The 19773-nt window shown below is 42.8% G+C and overlaps 1 protein-coding gene across 3 annotated transcripts in view; it reads right to left on the reverse strand.

The window, feature by feature from the left end:
* xpnpep1 (X-prolyl aminopeptidase (aminopeptidase P) 1, soluble) overlaps window positions 1–19773 on the reverse strand; it is a 99616-nt gene that overhangs the window by 14341 nt on the left and 65502 nt on the right. For all 3 annotated transcript variants that reach the window (XM_070874958.1, XM_070874960.1, XM_070874959.1), the window contains 8 exons: window positions 19285–19374; window positions 18040–18090; window positions 16778–16836; window positions 14749–14826; window positions 12691–12762; window positions 10453–10513; window positions 8599–8668; window positions 2310–2483 (listed from right to left, as the gene is read on the reverse strand). In XM_070874958.1, coding sequence (XP_070731059.1) covers window positions 2310–2483; window positions 8599–8668; window positions 10453–10513; window positions 12691–12762; window positions 14749–14826; window positions 16778–16836; window positions 18040–18090; window positions 19285–19374 — 655 coding nt within the window. The remainder of the gene's footprint in view (window positions 1–2309; window positions 2484–8598; window positions 8669–10452; window positions 10514–12690; window positions 12763–14748; window positions 14827–16777; window positions 16837–18039; window positions 18091–19284; window positions 19375–19773) is intronic.

A 19773-nucleotide genomic window follows, 5' to 3' on the forward strand; every position in this document is an offset into this window, starting at 1 on the left:
AGAGAGAGGAGGGAAAAAAGCATCAAACTACAAATGACAAAACATGTCATTGGAAAATACAACATCTCACGTGCAAAGCAATATGTTTCATTTAATGTCTCCTCGTATATATTAACTGCACTGCTCCTTCTGACAACTTGTATTTATATAGCGCCTTTAATGTAGTGAAACGAAGCAAGGCGCTTAACAGGAGTAATTATGAGATTTTAAAAAAATTGACAACGAGCCACGCAAGTAGAAATCAGCGCAGGTGACCAAAAGCTTGGTTAAAGAGGAAGGTTTTAAGGAGCGTCTTGAAGGCGGAAAGAGAGGTAGAGAGGCAGAGAGTTCCAGAGCTTGGGGCTGAGGCAACAGAAGGCACGGCCACTGATGGTTGAGCAATTATAATCAGGGATGGTCAAGAGGGCAGAATTAGAGGAACATAAGATATGAAAGCACCCATTCCTTTTCTGGATTATTATTGTGGATCCATTTTGTAGATTGTTGAGAGTTGCCAGTTTGGTCATGGTACTGTTGTCTAGATTGCTTATTGAATCTGTAAGTGAATTTAATGCACACCTTGTGCAGAGGCAGACGTGATCGTTTTGCTATTATCTGTCAATGTGCCAGAGCCAAAATAGGAAAAGTCACAAAGACTTGCATTAACTACTTCTCTTAGCGACAGCTCAAAGTGCTTCTTGTATAACAATTACATTCAAAAGTGCAAGGAACCACTGTTGTGTAGGAAAATATAGCAGGCATTTTCCCACAGCAAAACCCCACAAAACTGCAACAGAAGGAAGACTTGCAATTATATAGCACCTTTCACAATGTCCCAAAGAGCTTTACAGTCAATGAAATATTTTTCCAGTGTAGTCACTGTTGTAATGTGGGAAACACAGCAGGCAATTTGCATACAGCAAGCTTCCACAAACAGCAATGTGATAATGACCAGATAATCTGTTTATTTTTTTTAATGATTTTGATTGAGGGATAAATATTGACCCAGATACCAGGGATAACTCCCCTGTTCTTCAAAGTAGTGCCATGGAATCTTTTACGTCCACCTGAGGCGGGAACTCGGTTTAACGTCTCATCTAAAAGACAGCATCACCGACAGTGCAGCGCTCCCTCAGCATTGCACTGGAATGTCAGCCTAGCTTTGTGCTCAAATCTCTGGATTGGGACTTAAATCCACAACCTTCTGACTCAGAGGCGAGTGTGCTACCCACTGAGCCACAGCTGACAATGAGATTAATCCTAGTGGTGTTGGGCAAGGGAGACTGTTGGACAGGACATATCCTGGATCAAACAACAGTAACATTAAAAATGTGAACAATATTAGAAACAGCCACCAGAAGTGCATGTCTACATTAAACTAATGAGAAGCATTTCAGCTCTTAAAGTTAATGCTATGCTTAAAGCGCTAGTGTCCTTTCGTGGTAGAGAACAAGCTTTGCAAAACCAGGAGCCCGTTACTTAAATGAATAGGAACCGATGTTTGTTTACGGTAAGATTAAATCTGGCTGTATATGGTCCCCATCATAATTCGGTAATAAAGTGTAATGTCACAGACTCCTGTGCAGCACAAATGCGACTATGAAAAATGTGCTAGATTAATCAGCTCCTGATTGAGGTAGAAGATCTCACATTCACCCCTCCACTGCTGACATTTCTGTCAAATACTGAACTGGTTGAAGAAGCTTAGAGTCAGCCAGCCCTGCGTCTCAAAACATTTGTACCATTTTGCTGATGGATAAAGCTTCCTTCTTGGGAGGGGTGGGGGGTGCAAAGAGAAGCAACAAAATTCCTTCTGCTGGGCATTCCCATTTTTTAAACTCATGGAGACTTTTATCCGTAAAGCTATCGACAGGAGGAATTTCACTCCCTAGATGTCCATCATACTTCATGATTAATATGTAATGGACAATTCAAAAAGTAGGGTATACTGACATCTGGTGATAGGAAACCGGTATTGCAATTGTTCGCAGAGTTTTGCTGCTTTACTTTATCTGAAAATATAATTCAGAGTGTCACAGCATAACACATAACTGCACACAGATGGCAGTACATTGTTTATATCCATTGCCCATGGCAAGTTTTGACAAATAGCACATGGTTGAGGGTGGTTTTTGCACAACCGAGCAGCTTTGGAGTTTGCTTGCAAAAGGAAGCCATTTTGAAGGACATTGCTGAACAAGTTACCTTTCCCCCCATTCTCAGGCCCTGTGGACTTGTCTCAATCTTGGAACATAGCCGCCATTTTTTCCCAGGTTCCCGCCTGTTGACCAGATACACCACGTTTCAACCCGCACATCACCTTTACTCACCGTCACTCAGAATCATTCCAGCCTCAAGAGGCTCATCGGCGAACGTTTTGTAACTAATGCTGCAAGGTCCTTCGTGGACATTCAGGAAATGCCCAACTCCGTGTCCCGTGCCATGGAGGTAATCCAAGCCATGATCCCAAAGGCTGGCTCTTGCAAAAGAGTCGAGGAGGTGACCTGGCAGGAAGGAGCACAGCGGAAGTGAACATACTGTGGTGTCATAAAGACACCCCCTACTGTGCTGAAGGAGACCACCACTTCCCCCCCCCCTGCCAAAGCAAGGAAACTTGTGGGGCCTGACTTTTGTCAGAGCTTCTTCACAAAGCACTTCTGAGATGCCGCAGGATTCGAACCAGGCGAGTATGTAACTGGAGCGTTGCTAGGGCTCGGTTCAAGGGCCACTGCTTTTCTTGATATATATTAACTACTTGGATGTGGGTGTACAGGGCATAATATCAAAATTTGTAGATGACACTAAACTTGGAAGTACAGTGAACAGTGAGGAGGGTACTGATAGACTCCAAGAGGACATAGACAGGCTGATGGAATGGGTGGACACGTGGTAGATGAAATTTAATGTGGAAAAGTGCGAAGTGATACATTTTAGTAGAAAGAATAAGAGGAAGGGAAATATAAACTAAATGATAGCTCTTACACCCCCTGTAGGATTGTGAGACCTGGGGTGTATATGTGCACAAATCATTGAAGGTGGCAGGGCAGGTTGAGAAAGCAGTTAAAAAAGCTTACGGGGCTCTGGGCTTCATGAATAGAGGGATAGAGTACAAAAGCGTGGAAATTATGCTGAACCTATACAACACTGGTTTGGCCACAACTGGAGTAGTGTGCCCAATTCTGGGCACCACACTTTAGGAAGGCCTTGGAGAGGGTGCAGAAAAGATTTACAAGAATGATTTCAGGGATGAGGGACTTCAGTTGTGTGGACAGACTGGAGAAGCTGGGGTTGTTCTCCTTAGAGCAGAGAAGATTGAAAGGAGATTTGATAGAGGTGTTCAAAATCCTGAGGGGTCTGGAAGGAAGAAGCCGTTCCCCATTGGCAGAAGGATCAAGAACCAGAGGACACAGATTTAAGTTGATTGGCAGAAGAACCAAAGGCGACATAAGAAAAATAATATTTTAAAACGCAGAGTGTGACTATGATCTGGAATACACTGCCTGAAAACGTGGTGGAGGCAGATTCAATCATGGCTTTCGAGAGAGAATTAGATAAGTACCTGAAAGGAAAAAATTTGCAAGGTTACAGGGAAAGGACGGGGAAGTGGGATTAGCTCAAGTGCTCCTGCAGAGAGCCGGCATGGGCTCGACGGGCCAAATGGCCTCCTTCTGTGCTGTAACCATTCTATGATTCTGTACTCCATCAAAACCCTTCATGAGTTTTGAACATCTCTATTAAATCTCCCTTTAACCTTCTCTACTCGAAGGAGAACAATCCCAGCTTCTCTAGTCTTCCCACAATGTCGCCCCAGTTGATGTGCTGAGGCCCGAGTGTAGAAAAGACTGAGGCAGTTTTTAAACTCTGGTCCTGCTCGGACTGGAGATGGCACGAACATAGGAAGAGTGAGAAAATGTGTATCTGATCCGAATTAGATTTGGAGCAAGGGTGAAAGTGTAACACCTCCAAGTCCAGTGCTCCACTGCACTACAGCAATATACACCAAGCTCCACTGTACTACAGCAATATACACCAAGCTCCACTGCCTACGGTAATATCCACCAAGCTCCACTACAGTAATATATATCAAGCTCCACACTACAGCACCATACACTAAGCTTCACACTACAGCAATATACACCAAGCTCCACTGTACTATAGCAATATACACCAAGCTCCACTGAACTACAGCAATATACACCAAGCTCCACTGCCTACGGTAATATCCACCAAGCTCCACTACAGTAATATACATCAAGCTCCACACTACAGCACCATACACTAAGCTTCACACTACAGCAATATACACCAAAGCTCTAAAATACAGCAATATACACCAAGCTCTAAAATACAGCAATATACACCAAGCTCCACAGGCAAATAAATACAACCGGAATTCATTGCAAGGTTGAGTAATAAAAACATTCTTGTGGACAATGGGAGGAGGAACTGGTTAAAATCACAAGTGGAAATGTTCCAGACACACTAGCAGGCCATAAGGCAAAAGCTTTCTCCAAATACATCTCTTGGACCAATTTTTGGAGCATCCCTTCTAAATGTCCCACAAAGAATCAGTATTGGCTCTTTTTCTGCCCGCGAAGCTACTTGGAACATTATTCTACATTAAAGGCTGTTGCACTTTCCACCTTCAGCCAAGTTGGAAAAAAAAACTCCCCATGGTAAAGTATATAGAATTTACCGCACAGAAATAGGCCATTCAGCCCAACTGGTCTATGCTAGTGTTTATGCTCCACATGAACCTCCTCGCATCTTACTTCATCTAACCCCATCAACATACCCTTCTATTTCTTTCTCCCTCGTGTACTTATCTAGCTTTTCCTTAAATGTATCTTTGTTATTCGCCTTAACAACTACTTGTGGTAGCGAGTTCCACATTCTAACCACTCTCTGGGTAAACAATTCACCTGAATTCCCTATTGGATTTATTAATGACTATCTTATATTTATGATCCCTAGTTTTGGACTCCCCCACAAGTGTAATTTTAAAGAACTCTTTTTGGTTACCACTCAGCCTTCTCTTTCCTAAATAGCTATAGCCTTTCAGTTCTGGTACCATCCTTGTGAAAATGTTTTGCACCTTCTCTAGTGCCAGTAATATCAGTGTCTACTGTATATGGTCCACATCTGAACCATACAGGAGGGCGGGTACCAGCACAGCCCTGTAGACCATAAGTTTGGTGCCAGATTTGAGGATCTGGTCTTCAAACACTCTCTTCCTCAAGTGACCAAAGGCTGCGCTGGCACACTGAAGGCAGTGTTGGACCTCGTCGTCGTGGACGTGGACCATATTCAGTATACCATATACATCAAAGCGCTGGAGAAATACCACCAACGTTGTCTCCGCAAGATCCTGCAAATCCCCTGGGAGGACAGACGCACCAACATCAATGTTCGTGATCAGGCCAACATCCCCAGCATCAAAGCACTGACCACACTCGACCAGCTCTGTTGGGTGGGCCACATCATCTACATGCCCAACACAAGACTCCCAAAGCAAGCGCTCTACTCGGAACTCCTACACGGCAAGCGAGCCCCAGGTGGGCAGAGGAAACATTTCAGGGATACCCTCAAAGTCTCCTTCATGAAGTGCAACATCCCCACCAACACTTGGGAGTCCCTGGCCAAAGTCCGCCCTAAGTTGGGAAGAGCATCTGGGAGGGCGCTGAGCACCTCGAGTCTTGTTGCCAAGAGCACGCAGAAAACAAGCGCAGGCAGCGGAAGGAACATGCAGCAAACCAGACTCCCCATCCACCCTTTCCTTCAACCACTGTCTGTCCCACCTGTGACAGAAACTGTAATTCCCGTATTGGACTGTACAGTCACCCGAGAACTCAATTTTAGAGTGGAAGCAAGTCTTCCTCGATTTCGAGGGACTGCCTATGATGAATATCAGTATATTGCTTCCCAGTTGCACCTGAACTTTTATAAGCTATGGACAGCTCTTCCCTACCCCATTGATTTATCCTCAGTTAAGGCGATAAATATTTTTTTGAAAAAAAGAAAATCTATTTCCAGCGTTTAAATCCGAACAGTGTTTGATGAGCCAAAGCTTAGTTCAAGCAAATTCAAGTTAAAATCCCACTGCTTGCTCAGTTAGGTCGATGATTTTTTAAGGTTCACCAATTTCTTGGTTTCATTTTAAAAAATGCTCCTGAATAACGTTTAAACTAACACTGCACTACTGGTCTCCACACAAACCCTGCCTTCACACACTACCCTAATAATGAGCAACGGTCACCACACGTTAAAAAAATCCACGCACAGGCATCTTTCATCCTTCAGGATGTAGTTCAGGTCCTTCACTGAAACACCTGTGAACTCATCCTTTTTTGGCATGGAAGCAAATCATCCTCGTTTCGAGGGACCACCTATGACTGATGATGAATAAAATAGAAATAAAAACTCCACTGGATAAGTGATCCATCTGTGGCTAACTAAAGTATTATTAGATTAAAAGAAGCAGCTTATAATGTTGTGAAGAATAGTCATAAGCCTGAGGATTGGGAGGGCTTTTGAAAACAGCAAAAGATGACTAAAACATTGATAAAAGGGGAGAAAAAAAGAATACGAGAGTAAACTAGCAAGAAATATAAAAACAGATTGTAAGAGCTTCTACAAGTATATAAAAAGGAAGAGAGTAGCAAAAGTAAGCATTGGTCCCTTAGAGGCTGAGAGAACAGAAATTATATTGGGGAACAAGGAAATGGCAGAGGTTAAACACATTTGAAATCTGTCTTCACAGTAAAAGACACAAAAAGCATATCAAAAATAGTGCGGAACCAAAGGGCTGAGAGTGAGGAACTTAAAGTAATTAATATCAGTAGAGAAAAAGTATTTGAGAAACTAATGGGAATAAAAGCTGACAAATCCCCATGACCAGATGGCCTATATCCTAGCGTTCTAAAAGAGGTGGCTGCAGAGATAATGGGTGCGTTCGTTGCGATCTTCCAAAATTCCTTAGATTCTGGAATGGTCTCAGAGGATTGAAAGGTAGCAAATGATAGATAAAGGGGAACCAGTGGATGTAGTATATTTGGATTTCCAGAAGGCATTGGATAAAGTGCCACATAAAAGTTGTTACGCAAGATAAGGGCTCAGGGGGTTGGGGGTAATATATTTGCAGGGATAGAGAATTACCTAACGGGCAGAAAACAGAGAGTAGGGATAGAGAGTCATTTTCAGGTTGGAAGACTGTAACTAGTGGGGTGCCGCAACAATCAGAAGGGACCGAGTGTAATGTATCTAAGTTTGCTGACAATACAAAGTTAAGTAGGAAAGCAAGCTGTGAGGAGGGCATAGAGAGCCCAAATAGGGGTATCGACAGGTTAAATGAGTGGGCAGTAAGGTGACAGATGGAGTATATCGTGGAGAAATCTGAGCTTATTCACTTTGGTGGGAAGAATAGGAAATCAGAATATTTTTTAAATGGTGAGAAACTATTGAAAGTTGGTGTTCAGAGAAATTTAGGTGTCTAGGTACAGGAAACATGGATTTAGCATGCAGGTACATCAAGCAATTAGGAAGGCAAACAGCATGTTGGCCTTTATTGCAAGGAGGTTGGAGTACAAGAGTAAGGAAGTCTTGCTACAATTGTTCAGGGGCTTTGGTGAGACCACATCTGGAGTACTGTGCACAGTTTTGGTCTCCTTATCTGAGGAACGATGTACTTGCCTCATGGGCAATGCAACAAAATTTCACTCGATTGATCTCTGGGATGAGGGGGTTGTCCTATGAGGAGAGATTGAGTAGATTGGGCCTATAACTCTCTGGGGTTTAGAAGAATGAGAGGTGATTTCATTGAAACATACAACATTCTGAGAGGGGTTGACAGGGTCGATGCTGAGAGGTTGTTTCCCCTGGCTGGAGAGTCTAGAACTAGGGGGCACAGTATCAGGATAAGGGTTGGGCTCTTAAGATTGAGATGAGGAGGAATTTCTTCACTCAGAGGGCTTGGAACCTCTGGAATTCTCTGCCCCAGAGGGCTGCGGATGCCGAGTAGTTGAGTATATTCAAGGCTGAGAGAGATAGAATTTTGAATTCTAACCGATATGGGATCAGGCAGGAAAGTGGAGTTTAAAAAAAAGAATTGCAATTCTATAGTGCCTTATACGACCACCGGATGTCCCAAAGCGCTTTACAGCCAATGAATACTTTTTGAAGTGCAGTTACTGTTGCAATATAGGAAAAGCAGCAGCCAACTTGCGCACAGCAAGCTCCCACAAGCAGCAATGTGATAATGACCAGATAATGTTTTTGTTATGTTGAATGAGAGATAAATATTGGCTAAGGCACTAGGAATAACTCGCCTGCTCTTCTTCAAAATAGTGCCATGGCATCTTTTATATCCTCCTGAGAGGGCAGACGGGGCCTCGATTTAACGTCTCATCTGAAAGACGGCACCTCCGACAGTGCAGCACTCCCTCAGCACTGCACTGGAGTGCCAGCCCATATTTTTGTGCTCAGGCCCCTGGAGTGGGACTTGAACCCACAACCTTCTGACTCAGAGGCAAGGGTGCTACCCACTGAGCCACTGGCTGACACGAAGTTGAGGTCTAAGATCAGCCATGATGTTATTGAAAAACTGTCATCAAACTATCTTACCTTTGGTACCACTTGGGAAAACTGCTGAACCCAGACAGATATGTCCCTTCAACACATAAGTGAAGCACTCCTGAGGATAACAGAGGGCACATGTAAGAGCAGATAAAGTATATCTCACTGCAAACGTATTTCATTGTTGGTGTGAAGTTCTGAATGTTTTACTTTTTAAGAAATAATCACATGAATTTGACGGTATTACATACTGGATACGGAATGTCCTCTAACCAGCCAGGCGTTATATATCCCCAAAACTGATGCAATGATAATTATTGATCCTCTCAGGCTTTCAAATAGCTGATGTAGATGTAAAGCAACAACTATAATTTTACATTTCGGGGGTTTACCCAGATAATTGCATCAGGGTGTATCGCTGTGATACCTCCTTCGTATTTTGGAATCGGGCATTGAGTCGATCTATGTTCTGTCTAGGTGACCAGCAGCAGACTAGGGAGCTTTTCATTCTCCATTTGTCCATCAAGTATCCGCACCTGCCACGGTTTAGTGTTGCCCATAAGCTTCGTGGAAGATCGAAGCCAGGGATCTTCTGCCTCGTGTCTTTCACAAGGTGTTTGTCTGTGACTTCTTGTGAACTCCATTCGGCTTTCTGAACATCATCAGGCTTGACACTGATGGTCACAAAACCCGTGCGAAACACCAGAGACCAAGGAGTGAATTCAAGGCCATGTCTAACTTAAGACAGTGATGAACTAAGTAAGCTTCACTCTTGCAATTGAGGATAGGTACTTGTGGGAATCTGCCTTACTTCAGTCACCTAATCACCAATGTAAGCCTGTGCAAGCTCTGATACCCCTCTGCCAACCAGCTGACTGGAGATCCAGGCATGCAGATAAGTTGCTCGTTAACCAGGTCACTGACATTAGTAAAGAAACCTTCTATCTAATGCTCTCCAAAGAAAAGGCTACTTACTCAATTGTCCAAAAAAAAGATAACACTAATTAGGAACTCTCCTTAATGTCACGGCATGAGGAACACCCCACAGAGGACAGAGGCGCCATCACTTCATCGAGGTTAAAAAAATAACTTCACATAGAACCACAAAGACCATACAGCACCGAAACAGGTCATTCGGCACATCCGGTTTATGCTCCACACACGTCTTCCCCCATCCTTCCCCATCTAACTCTATCAGCACAACCCTCTATTCCCTTCTCCCTCATATGCTTATCTAGCTTCCCTTAAATGCATCCCTGGCCAAAGACCACCCTAAGTGGAGGAAGTGCATCCGTGAGCGCGCTGAGCACCTCGAGTCTCATCGCCGAGAGCATACAGAAATCAAGCGCAGACAGCGGAAGGAGTGTGCGGCAAACCAGACTCCCCACCCACCCCTTCCCTCCACGACTATCTGTCCCACCCGTGACAGAGACTGTGGTTCTCGTATTGGACTGTACAGCCACCTAAGAACTCATGTTAAGAGTGGAAGCAAGTCTTCCTCGATTCCGAGGGACTGCCTATGATGATGAAATGCATCTATACTATTCGCCTCAACTACAACCTGTAGTAGTGAGTTCCACATTCTCACCACTCTCTGGGTAAAGAAGTTAATTCTGAATTCCCAGTTTGATTTCTTGGTGACTATCTTATATTGATGCGCTTCTACTTTTGCTCTTCCCCACAAGTGGAAAAATGCACTCTGTATAAACTCTATCAAAACCTTTCATGATTTTAAAGACCTCTATAAGATCACCCTTCAGCTTTCTCCTTTCAAGATAACAGAGACCCAGCCTGTTCATCCTTTCCCGATAGGTATAATCTCGCAGTTCTGGTATCTGTAGCAGTTGCTTGCACTATTAACTGGTCAATGTTAGATTGGTGCTCACAAACAGGGTAACATACCTTCTCATACTCAGTGGGAGTACCAAAATGCATTGTGCGTGTGACATCTGTCGTTCCATCCCTAGTTGAAGCACAAACAGCAGCTTACATTTTTATGAAGAAGTGGAAATGTAAACATCATGAAACAGGGAACCAAATGCTTCACTTGCATTTACAATTAAAAGTGGCTGCATTAAAGCTGCAAGATCCTGCAATAGTGGATAACCTTAAATACTGATCTCCATATTATTTTAAAGAATGAAAGATCAAGCTGGCACCTATACAATGCCTTTCACAACCTCAAGAAGACACAAAGCGCTTTACAGCCAATGAAGCACTTGTGAAGTGTAGTCACTGTTGTAATGTAGGAAACGTGGCAGCCAATTAGTGTACAGCAAGCTCCCACAAACAGGAATAAGGTAAATGACCAGATAATCTGTTTTACCGATGTTGGTTTGAAGGACAAATGTTGGCTAGAACACCAGGGAGAACGTCCCTGCTCTTCTTCGAAATAAGGCCATGGAATCTTTTATGTCCATCTTAGAGGGCAGACAGGGACTAGGTTTAACATCTCATCCGAAAGGTGGCACCTCCAGCAGTGCAGCTTCAGTACGAGATTATGTGCTCGTGGGGCTTAAACCCACAATCTTCTGACTCAGAGGCCAGAGTGCTACCAAACGCTCAGACTGCATACACAGATTGTCATGGGACTGAAAGACCAAGGGACTTTATCACTGTTCATGAAAACCACATTCGGGGTCCTGTCTTTATTTATTTCACAGGAGGCAACAACAGGAAAACCCCAAACAACAGCAGGAGTGCTAAATATCAAAAACAGTAAAATGGCTCCCCAACATGTCAGATCAGAAGAGAAGTGAGGGAGTGGCAAGAAAGAGCTTGTATGCGGAGGCTAAAACCTCTTTCAAAGAGTGAAGGAGACTTCACTTAAAATTCTCATCCTTATTTTCGAATCCCTCCATAGCCTCACCCCTCCCTATCTCTAATCTCCTCCAGCCCCACAACTGCCCCCCCATCCCACGAGAAGTCTGCGTTCCTCTAATTCTGCCCTTCTGAGCATCCCTGATTATAATCGCTCAACCATTGGTGGCCGTGCCTTCTGTTGCCTAGGCCCCAAGCTCTGGAGCTCCCTGCCTAAATCTCTCTGCCTCTCTACTTCTTTTTCCTCCCTCAAGACGCTCCTTAAAACATGCCTCTTTGACCAAGCTTTCGGTCACCTGCGCTAATTTCTGCTTAAGCAGCTTGGCGTCAAATTTTTTATCACATAATACTCCTGTGAAGCACCTTGGAACGTTTCACTACGTTAAAGGTGCTATATAAATACAAGTTGTTGTTAAGGTTATGCATGTCAATAGAGCACACCCAAGTAGTGAAGCCGACATCTTGACATTGTCCGTGTGCAATTCGGCTGCTTTTACATTCAAAGTGGTTAAGCCGTTTTCACTGAACGCACCCTTTATACAGAGCCCCACAATCAATGAAAAACCAGGAGCCTCCGCCGAAATATACATTGTTAAAATTGGTTCCCTCACCCCATCGGCAGAACTGTCGGTCCACATTTTCATGGGTCGGCAATGCCACCCAGCAAAAGGAACCAGACATGTTTACGTTATTGACTATAGCCAGCCAAAGGAGGCCCACCGAAAGGCGGCAAGAACCAACGCGATTCTCCACCTCACTGTAAATATGAACACCCGCCCTTCCAGATTTCCATAGTTTCCAGCTCTAATTCTTCACCGTCAATTGGAAGCACTCTCACACTCAATCAAAATCCATGAATTCAAATCTCACTCAGGGAATTTAGCACATCAACCAAGATATTACTCCCGTGCAGCAATAAGAGAGCGGTCCATGATTGTAGGCGTCGAGTCTTCAAATCAAGGCACCATCCGCCTGTGCAGGTGGATGTTAAATATCCCATGACACCATTTGAAGAAAAGCAGGCAGTTCTCTTGGGGTCCTGGCCAACATTACCACTTCAACCAGAACAGATTAACTGATCAGTCTTGCTGTGCACAAATTGACTTGTCTACCAAACAGTGCATTTTAAAAGTTATTTGTGTGACACACTTGGAGATGTTTCTCAATGACACGATAAAGGTGCTATAGAAATGCAAGCCTGTCTCTCTTCTCCCCCTAGGAAATAACTATTAACATGCATATAACCTCAAATAATTTTTGCTTTTTAAAAAAAAAAAATAGGGCAGCCTTTATGCAAGTTAATTTAATGCAATGTCATACCTGTACTGGGCACCAGAATCCAAAAGGTAGATTTCATTCACTGATAAAGTTCGGTTTGTAGCCGGGGTGGGCCTAAAAATGACAAAACAAGTTTGAAATGTAAACAATCTCCAAGTACACATATGTTATTATGTATACTGGATACAGAATTTCCCTGCACTAGGAACAGGAGTCAGCTGTTCATTCCATATCCCTTAATGCCCTTCCCTAACTCTCATCACTACAAAATGTTTGCTTATAAATGTAATAATGATGCATTGGGAAGTGCAGTGGTCAAGTTGATAAACACAGCTCACTGTGATACTGAGTCCCACAGACCCAGAAAGCCCCACTTTTGATCCCAACTCTGCTGAATTTACTGATCTCAATCGGAGAGTTATAATTGGATAATTGGCATCAATACCTCTGAGCTGGAGGGGGCAAGAAAAGAGTCACAGTATCTTGTGTGTGTCAATAAGATCACCTCTCATTCTTCTAAACCTCAATGGATTTATACTCATTGGAGTTTAGAAGAATAAGAGGTGATCTTACTGAAACATAAAAGATACTGAGGGGGCTCGACAGGGTAGATGCAGAGAGGATGTTTCCACTCGTGGGGGAATCTAGAACTAAGGGGCATAGTTTAAGAATAAGGGGTTGCCCATTTAGAACGGAGATGAGGAAAAATTTATTTTGTGAATCTGTGGACTTCGCTGCCCCTGAGAGCTGTGGAGGCTGGATCATTGAATATATTTAAGGTGGAGATAGAGAGATTTTTGAACGATAAGGGAGTGAAGGGTTATGGAGAGCGGGCAGGGAAGTGGAGCTGAGCCCAAGATCAGATCAGCCTTGATCTTATTAAATGGCGGAGCAGGCTCGAGGGTCCAATGGTCTGCTCCTGCTCCTATTTCTTTTGTTTCTTATTTTCTATTTCCCAATCTTGATTGCTACTAATGTGTAGACACTGGGTGAGTATGGGATAAGGATCAGATGTGAAGCACTACATTGTCGAAATGCCTGCTGACATTCACACATGAACAATGGTCAAATGACCAGGCGGCAGAATTCCAATAGCCATGAATTGTACCCTTGGAAGAGTTTCTCTTCAGGGGAGCAGGGAGTCAATGGGAAAGGCTGCTTTCGCTAAAGTCCAGTACAATCTGCTTGGAGTGACAACAAAATGCTACCAAGTTGCCAACATGAGACATCGAACTCTTCCAGCAGTTCAGGTGGATATAAAAGATCCCACCACACTATTGAGAAGAACAGGGAGTTCTCCCAGTGCCCTGGCTAATATTCCACTCCCAAACACTGACGACCAAAAAAAAAATACAGGTGATCTGGTCTTTCATCTTATTTGTTGTTGGTGGTAATTTGCTACGGGAAAATTGGCTGCTGTATTTGCCGACATAACATCAGCCCTAATTGACACGGACAATCTAACCCAAACTCTCCCAATTCACAGCATAGTACACCGATGAGAGACCCAGATGAACACTAAGAAAGGTCATAAAACAGAACAACTTATTCTTGAGCATCAACTGAACCCTCAGCTGAACACAATCCTGTTACCCTATAGTCTGTGACAAAGCGTCTGTCGACAAGCGTCAACAGAGCGCCTTTTAATTTCTGGTTTAAATCACTGGAGGATGAGCCATCTATTTTGTTATAAACTACAGCAACATTTTCATTTCTAAAGCAAGACAGTTTTTGTATTGATAAATTATATTACCGCATCTCCGGCAAAAACACGCTAGCTCACTATCTGATCAATTGTTCAGGATTTCCATGGCAACAGCCATTGGGCTAAAGCACATCTATCATCGCCCTTTCAAAATTATTTTATTCCATTATTTTTGCCATCAGTATTTGTTGCAGTGTCCTGTTTCTTGAACAAAGAAATATGAACTATTTTAATCACCATTCACAGATCCCCTCAGGACTCCGTTAAGCATCTGGCTTTGAAAAGAATGCTTCCATTAATCCTAAAACAGAACCCCTTGGTTTTGAACATGTTTACCTTTCAGCATTAATGTAGCCAGTGCAACATCACAATTACTCAATCCATGCATTTGTTACCTGTAGTGAATTATTGCACTGTTTGGACCGGTGCTGGAGATGGTGGAAAAACTCAAGTCGACAAATTTCTCTTGCTGGCTGCAAAACATTAATAGAGGAATTTTTTTTTTTTTTTTAAAACTGTTTATATTTTTGAAATCCATTTTTTAACTGCAGAACTCAATACCAAATAAATTGGAAAATGTTAGATATAATTTGCCACTTTTTAGTATCAATCTAGCATTTTATTCACTATCAAATTTCACAATTCCAAAATCTACTCCAAAACCCACATAGTATGCTTCATTCATTAAGAAAATACACACTGATTAAAATAGGATCATCAATTCCACTGAATTCAAAGTATCTGATCAATTCAACGTTAGCACTAAAAAACATGTTGCTATGTTATTTCCATTGGTTAGTTCAAATTATTGAATAATTAAATTCTTAGGGTGCAAAAAAACCCAGCTTCAAATTGAGTAGACTGTAGATGGAAAGTGTGATCCAACGTATAATGCATGATATATTGTCTATTCCTGTTCCTATATCACCAGAACCACTGAAATATACATTCTGCATCTTACTGCTAACAGCATCATCATCATAGGCAGTTCCTCGGAATCGAGGAAGACTTGCTTCCACTCTAAAAATGAGTCCTTGGGTGGCTGAACAGTTCAATACGAGAACCACAGTCCCTGTCACAGGTGGGACAGAGAGTCATTGAGGGAAAGGGTGGGTGGGACAGGTTTGCCGCACGCTCTTTCCGCTGCCTGTGCTTGGTTTCTGCATGCTCTCGCCGATGATCGGACCATGTAGACACCTCAAATTGCTGGAGAAATACCACCAACGGTGTCTCTGCAAGATCCTAATTTCATATTGACAAGTAGGATATTTAGCACCACTGAGCTTAAAGACAGCTAAGTTGCTGACCCTCGGCCGACATATGGAAAATGGTCACATGGACACAGAACCAGTGGGTAGCTGGGCATCAGTGAAATCGGATCTCAGCGTGGGTCAGTGCTTGGAGAGGAGAGCATAGGAAGCTGGGGAAGAAAAGAGTTTACAGCAGGATAATAAGATGTAAAAGATCCATTGCACTATTTCGAAGAGGAGCAGGAGAGTTATCGCTGGTGTCCTGGGCCTATATTTAGCCCTCAACCAACATCACTAAAACTGATTATCTGGTCATTATCACCTTGCTGTTTGTGGGAGCTTGCTGTGCGCAGATTGGCTGCCACATTTCCCACATTACAACAGTGACGACAGTTCAAATGTACTTCATCGGCTGTAAAGCATTTTGGGACGTCTCGAGGGCGTGAAAGGCTCTATATAAATGCAAGTTCTTTCTTTCTTAATAACGAAGGGCCCAATCTTCTGGTCTTCATGGGCTACTAAGGTGCATACCATGGATTCTCATTTATAGAGTTTAATCATATTAGTTGGCATATATCTCAAATTTCCGATGCAATCATACCTTGGAAAAGGCACTGGGAACAACCCTTTCCAAACCTCCAGGCTCACAAACTGCAAACATGACAATTCAGCAAATAGTAATATCGGTGCAACTAGATCAGAGTTGCCTGAATTTGCAGGTGTGAAGAGTCACATAGTTGAGATATCTTTAATATATACATTGGCGAATTAACCAGGGCCACTAGTTTACAATTACCGATTAAGTCAAATTAAATTTATATTACTGGAGATTACAAGATTATTTACTGGCGTCTTGAGAATCATGTTCTGTCCGTTAACAGATAGAAAACCTGCATTTTTGGTGGCTGAAATTTCGGTTTTCACTTCAACATAATTCAATTTTTTTTTAAGATAACATTTTCACTGGAGTTTCAAGATCACATCCCATTATTTCATCCAAACACAGTGACCTTAAAATTAGCAATGGTGAGAATCAGGGTACGCACTATGAAATCACAACCTTAAGAAAATGTTCTAACTAGTGAAACAGGAACAGATGGAATTTATGCTTCCCTCAAATAATTCACTCTCAGAGATCAATTTACGTCACACAGGTTGCAGCATTAATCCTTACCTGCGGAATTCAGCGGCTTTGTCTGAAGCATCTAGTTCAGTTACATTGCCTTTTGGAACCTGCAACGTTGCAATTTTAGTAGATACATCAGAAACAATGGCAGTGCTACAAAAAAACTAAGTCAATTGCAAATGAGTGAATCTCAGTAAATTTTTAAAAAATATATATGTTCCTGTGATGTGGACATTGCTGGCAATGCCAGCATTTATTGCCCATCCCTAATTGACCTTGAAAAGGTGGTGGTGAGCTGCCTTCTTAAACTGCTTTAGTCCATGTGGTGAAGATACTCCCACAGTGCTGTTAGGGAGGGAGCTCCAGGACTTTGACCCAGCGAAGATGAAGGAACAACGATATATTTCCAAAGTCAGGAGGATGTGTGACTCGGAGGGGAACTTGCAGGTGATGGTGCTCCCATGCGCCTGCTTCCCTTGTCCTTCTAGGTGGTAGTGGTCACGGATTTGGGAGATGCTGCCGAAGAAGCCTAGGCGAGGTGCATCTTGTAGATGGTACACACTGCAGCCACGTGTACTGGTGGTGGGGGGAGTGAATGTTGAAGGTAGTGGATGGGGTGCCAATCAAGCAGGCTGCTTTGTCCTGGATGGTGTCGAGCTTCTTGAGTGTTGTTGGAGCTGCACTCATCCAGGCAAGTGGTGAGTATTCCATCACACTCCTGACTGGTGCCTTTTAGATGGTGGAAAGGTTTTAGGGAGTCCTCCTGACCACAGAAAGTGATGATTTAATTACAATTATTCAGTGGTTACAGGATGTTGATATAAATTACATTCATAGTATATACAGGTACACAGTTTAGTATACATGGTACTATAAAAAATTTTGAAACAGTGGATTCAGAGAGAATGTTTCCACTTGTGGGGAAGAGCAAAGCTAGAGGTCATCAATACGAGATTGTCACCAAGAATCAAGTAAGGAATTCAGAAGAAACTTCCTTACTCAGGGAGTGGTGAGAAAATGGAACTTGCTATCACAGGGAGTGGTTGAGGCAAATAGTATAGATGCATTTAAGGGGTGATTAGATAAGCATATGAGGGAGGAGGGAATAGAGGGTTATGCTGATAGATTTAGATGAGGAAAGACGGGAGGAGGCTCGAGTGGAGCATAAACGCGGGCATGGACTGGTGGGGCCGAATGGCCTGTTTCTGTGCCGTATATCGATGTCATCCTATGCAAGAATGACAAAGACCCCTGGGACTGATTCCACAAATAACATTGGTGCTGATATGTACAATGAGAAAGCTTCTTACCTCCTTCTCAAGCCAGGTAAACAGCTCACAGAGAGCCACAGCATCTTTAATCTGGCATTAAGAAACAAAAAAATAGAACAGTTCATTCTCAAAAATTTCTTCTGTGCTAGCTTGCTTCTCGTTACTTTAAAAAAAAATTAGTTTATTTAACGAGACAAGATAGGGTAATCCCTGTGGATCTCTGTCTGAGTGAAACCCAACACATCATCTCCCGTGGCCACAACCTGATCCTGACAACTACAGAAATTCTCATGCAGGAATAATGTCTGAGTGTTTTACAGCGCAGAGGAAAAACGTGAAAGTGGATGGAGTGTGAAAAACACTGCAAATAAAAGGATTTTTGAGAAATAGCTGAAAGTTTCATGATGTTTTTTTAAAAATTCATTTACGGGATTTGGGCATCGTTGGCAAAACCAGCATTTATTGCTCATCCTTAAGTGCCCTTGAGAAGGTGGTGGTGAGCTGCCTTCTCGAACTGCTGCAGTCTGTGAGGTGACGGTACTCCCACACAGTGCTGTAAGACAGGAACTGATTGGGAATCAAGGGATATGTGGATAGTGTGGGATTGTGGAGTTGAAGTAGAGGATCAGCTATGATTGTAATGAATGGCGGAGCAGGCTCGAGAAGGCAAATGGACTGCTCTTGCTCCTATTTCTTATGTTATGTTCTTAACACCTGGAAACTGAAACAACTGGAAACATTTATCTGGTCATTATCACATTGCTGTTTGTGGGAGCTTGGTGTGCGCAAAATTGGCTGCCGCGCTTCTTACATTACAACAGTGACTACACTCCAAAAGTAATTAATTGGTTGTAAAGCATTTTGAGATGTCCGGTGGTCGTGAAAGGTGCTATATAAATCCATGTCTTTCTTTCTTTAAAAATCAACTTCATTTAACAATGAGAAAATAAAGGCTTTGCATTTTTACATAGTGCCTTTCAGGACCTCGACGTCCCAAATCTCTTTAGACCCAATGAAGTATTTTTTTTTTCTTGGAGTGTAGTCAGCGTTTTAATGTAGGAAATGAGACAGCCAATTCGCGCACAGCAAGCTCCCACAAACAGCACTGTGATAATGACCAGATAATCCGGTTATAATAACTAGCAATAATGAGGGCAGATTAGGTACAAAGCATTTAAGCGTCATCTCCAATTGTTCAAACTGGCTAAAAAGTTATAGAGATGACAGCAAGCACAAATGCATTACATTTAAACTTTGAGAGTTTAATTATTACTTATTACTCACGTGAGCTTGCCTCATGCCTTCAATTTCTGTCGCATTCTTCAGAGCCTTCGCAATGCAGATAGGGGTATAAACGGTCTGCAGTCTATGCATCTGTAAAGAAAGAAAGACTTGCATTTCTATAGCATCTTTCACGACCATCAGATGTCCCAAAGCATTTTACAACCAATGAAGTACATTTCTGAAGTGTAGTCACTTATAATGTAGGAAACACAGCAGCCAATTTGCACTCAGCAAGCTCCCACAAACAGCAATGTGGTCATGAACAGATCATCTATTTTTGTTATGTTGATTGAGGGATAAATATTGGCCCCAGGATACCGGGGATAACTCCCCTGCTCTTCTTCGAAATAGTGCCATGGGATCTTTTACGTCCACTTGAGGGGGCAGACGGGACCTCGGTTTAACGTCTCATCCGAAAGACGGCACCTCCGATGGTGCACTGCTCCCTCAGTAGTGGGGTACCAGCCTAGATTTTTTGGTGCTCAAGTC

Source organism: Pristiophorus japonicus, chromosome 3 (assembly GCF_044704955.1).
Source record: "Pristiophorus japonicus isolate sPriJap1 chromosome 3, sPriJap1.hap1, whole genome shotgun sequence".
Taxonomy (NCBI): domain Eukaryota; kingdom Metazoa; phylum Chordata; class Chondrichthyes; family Pristiophoridae; genus Pristiophorus; species Pristiophorus japonicus.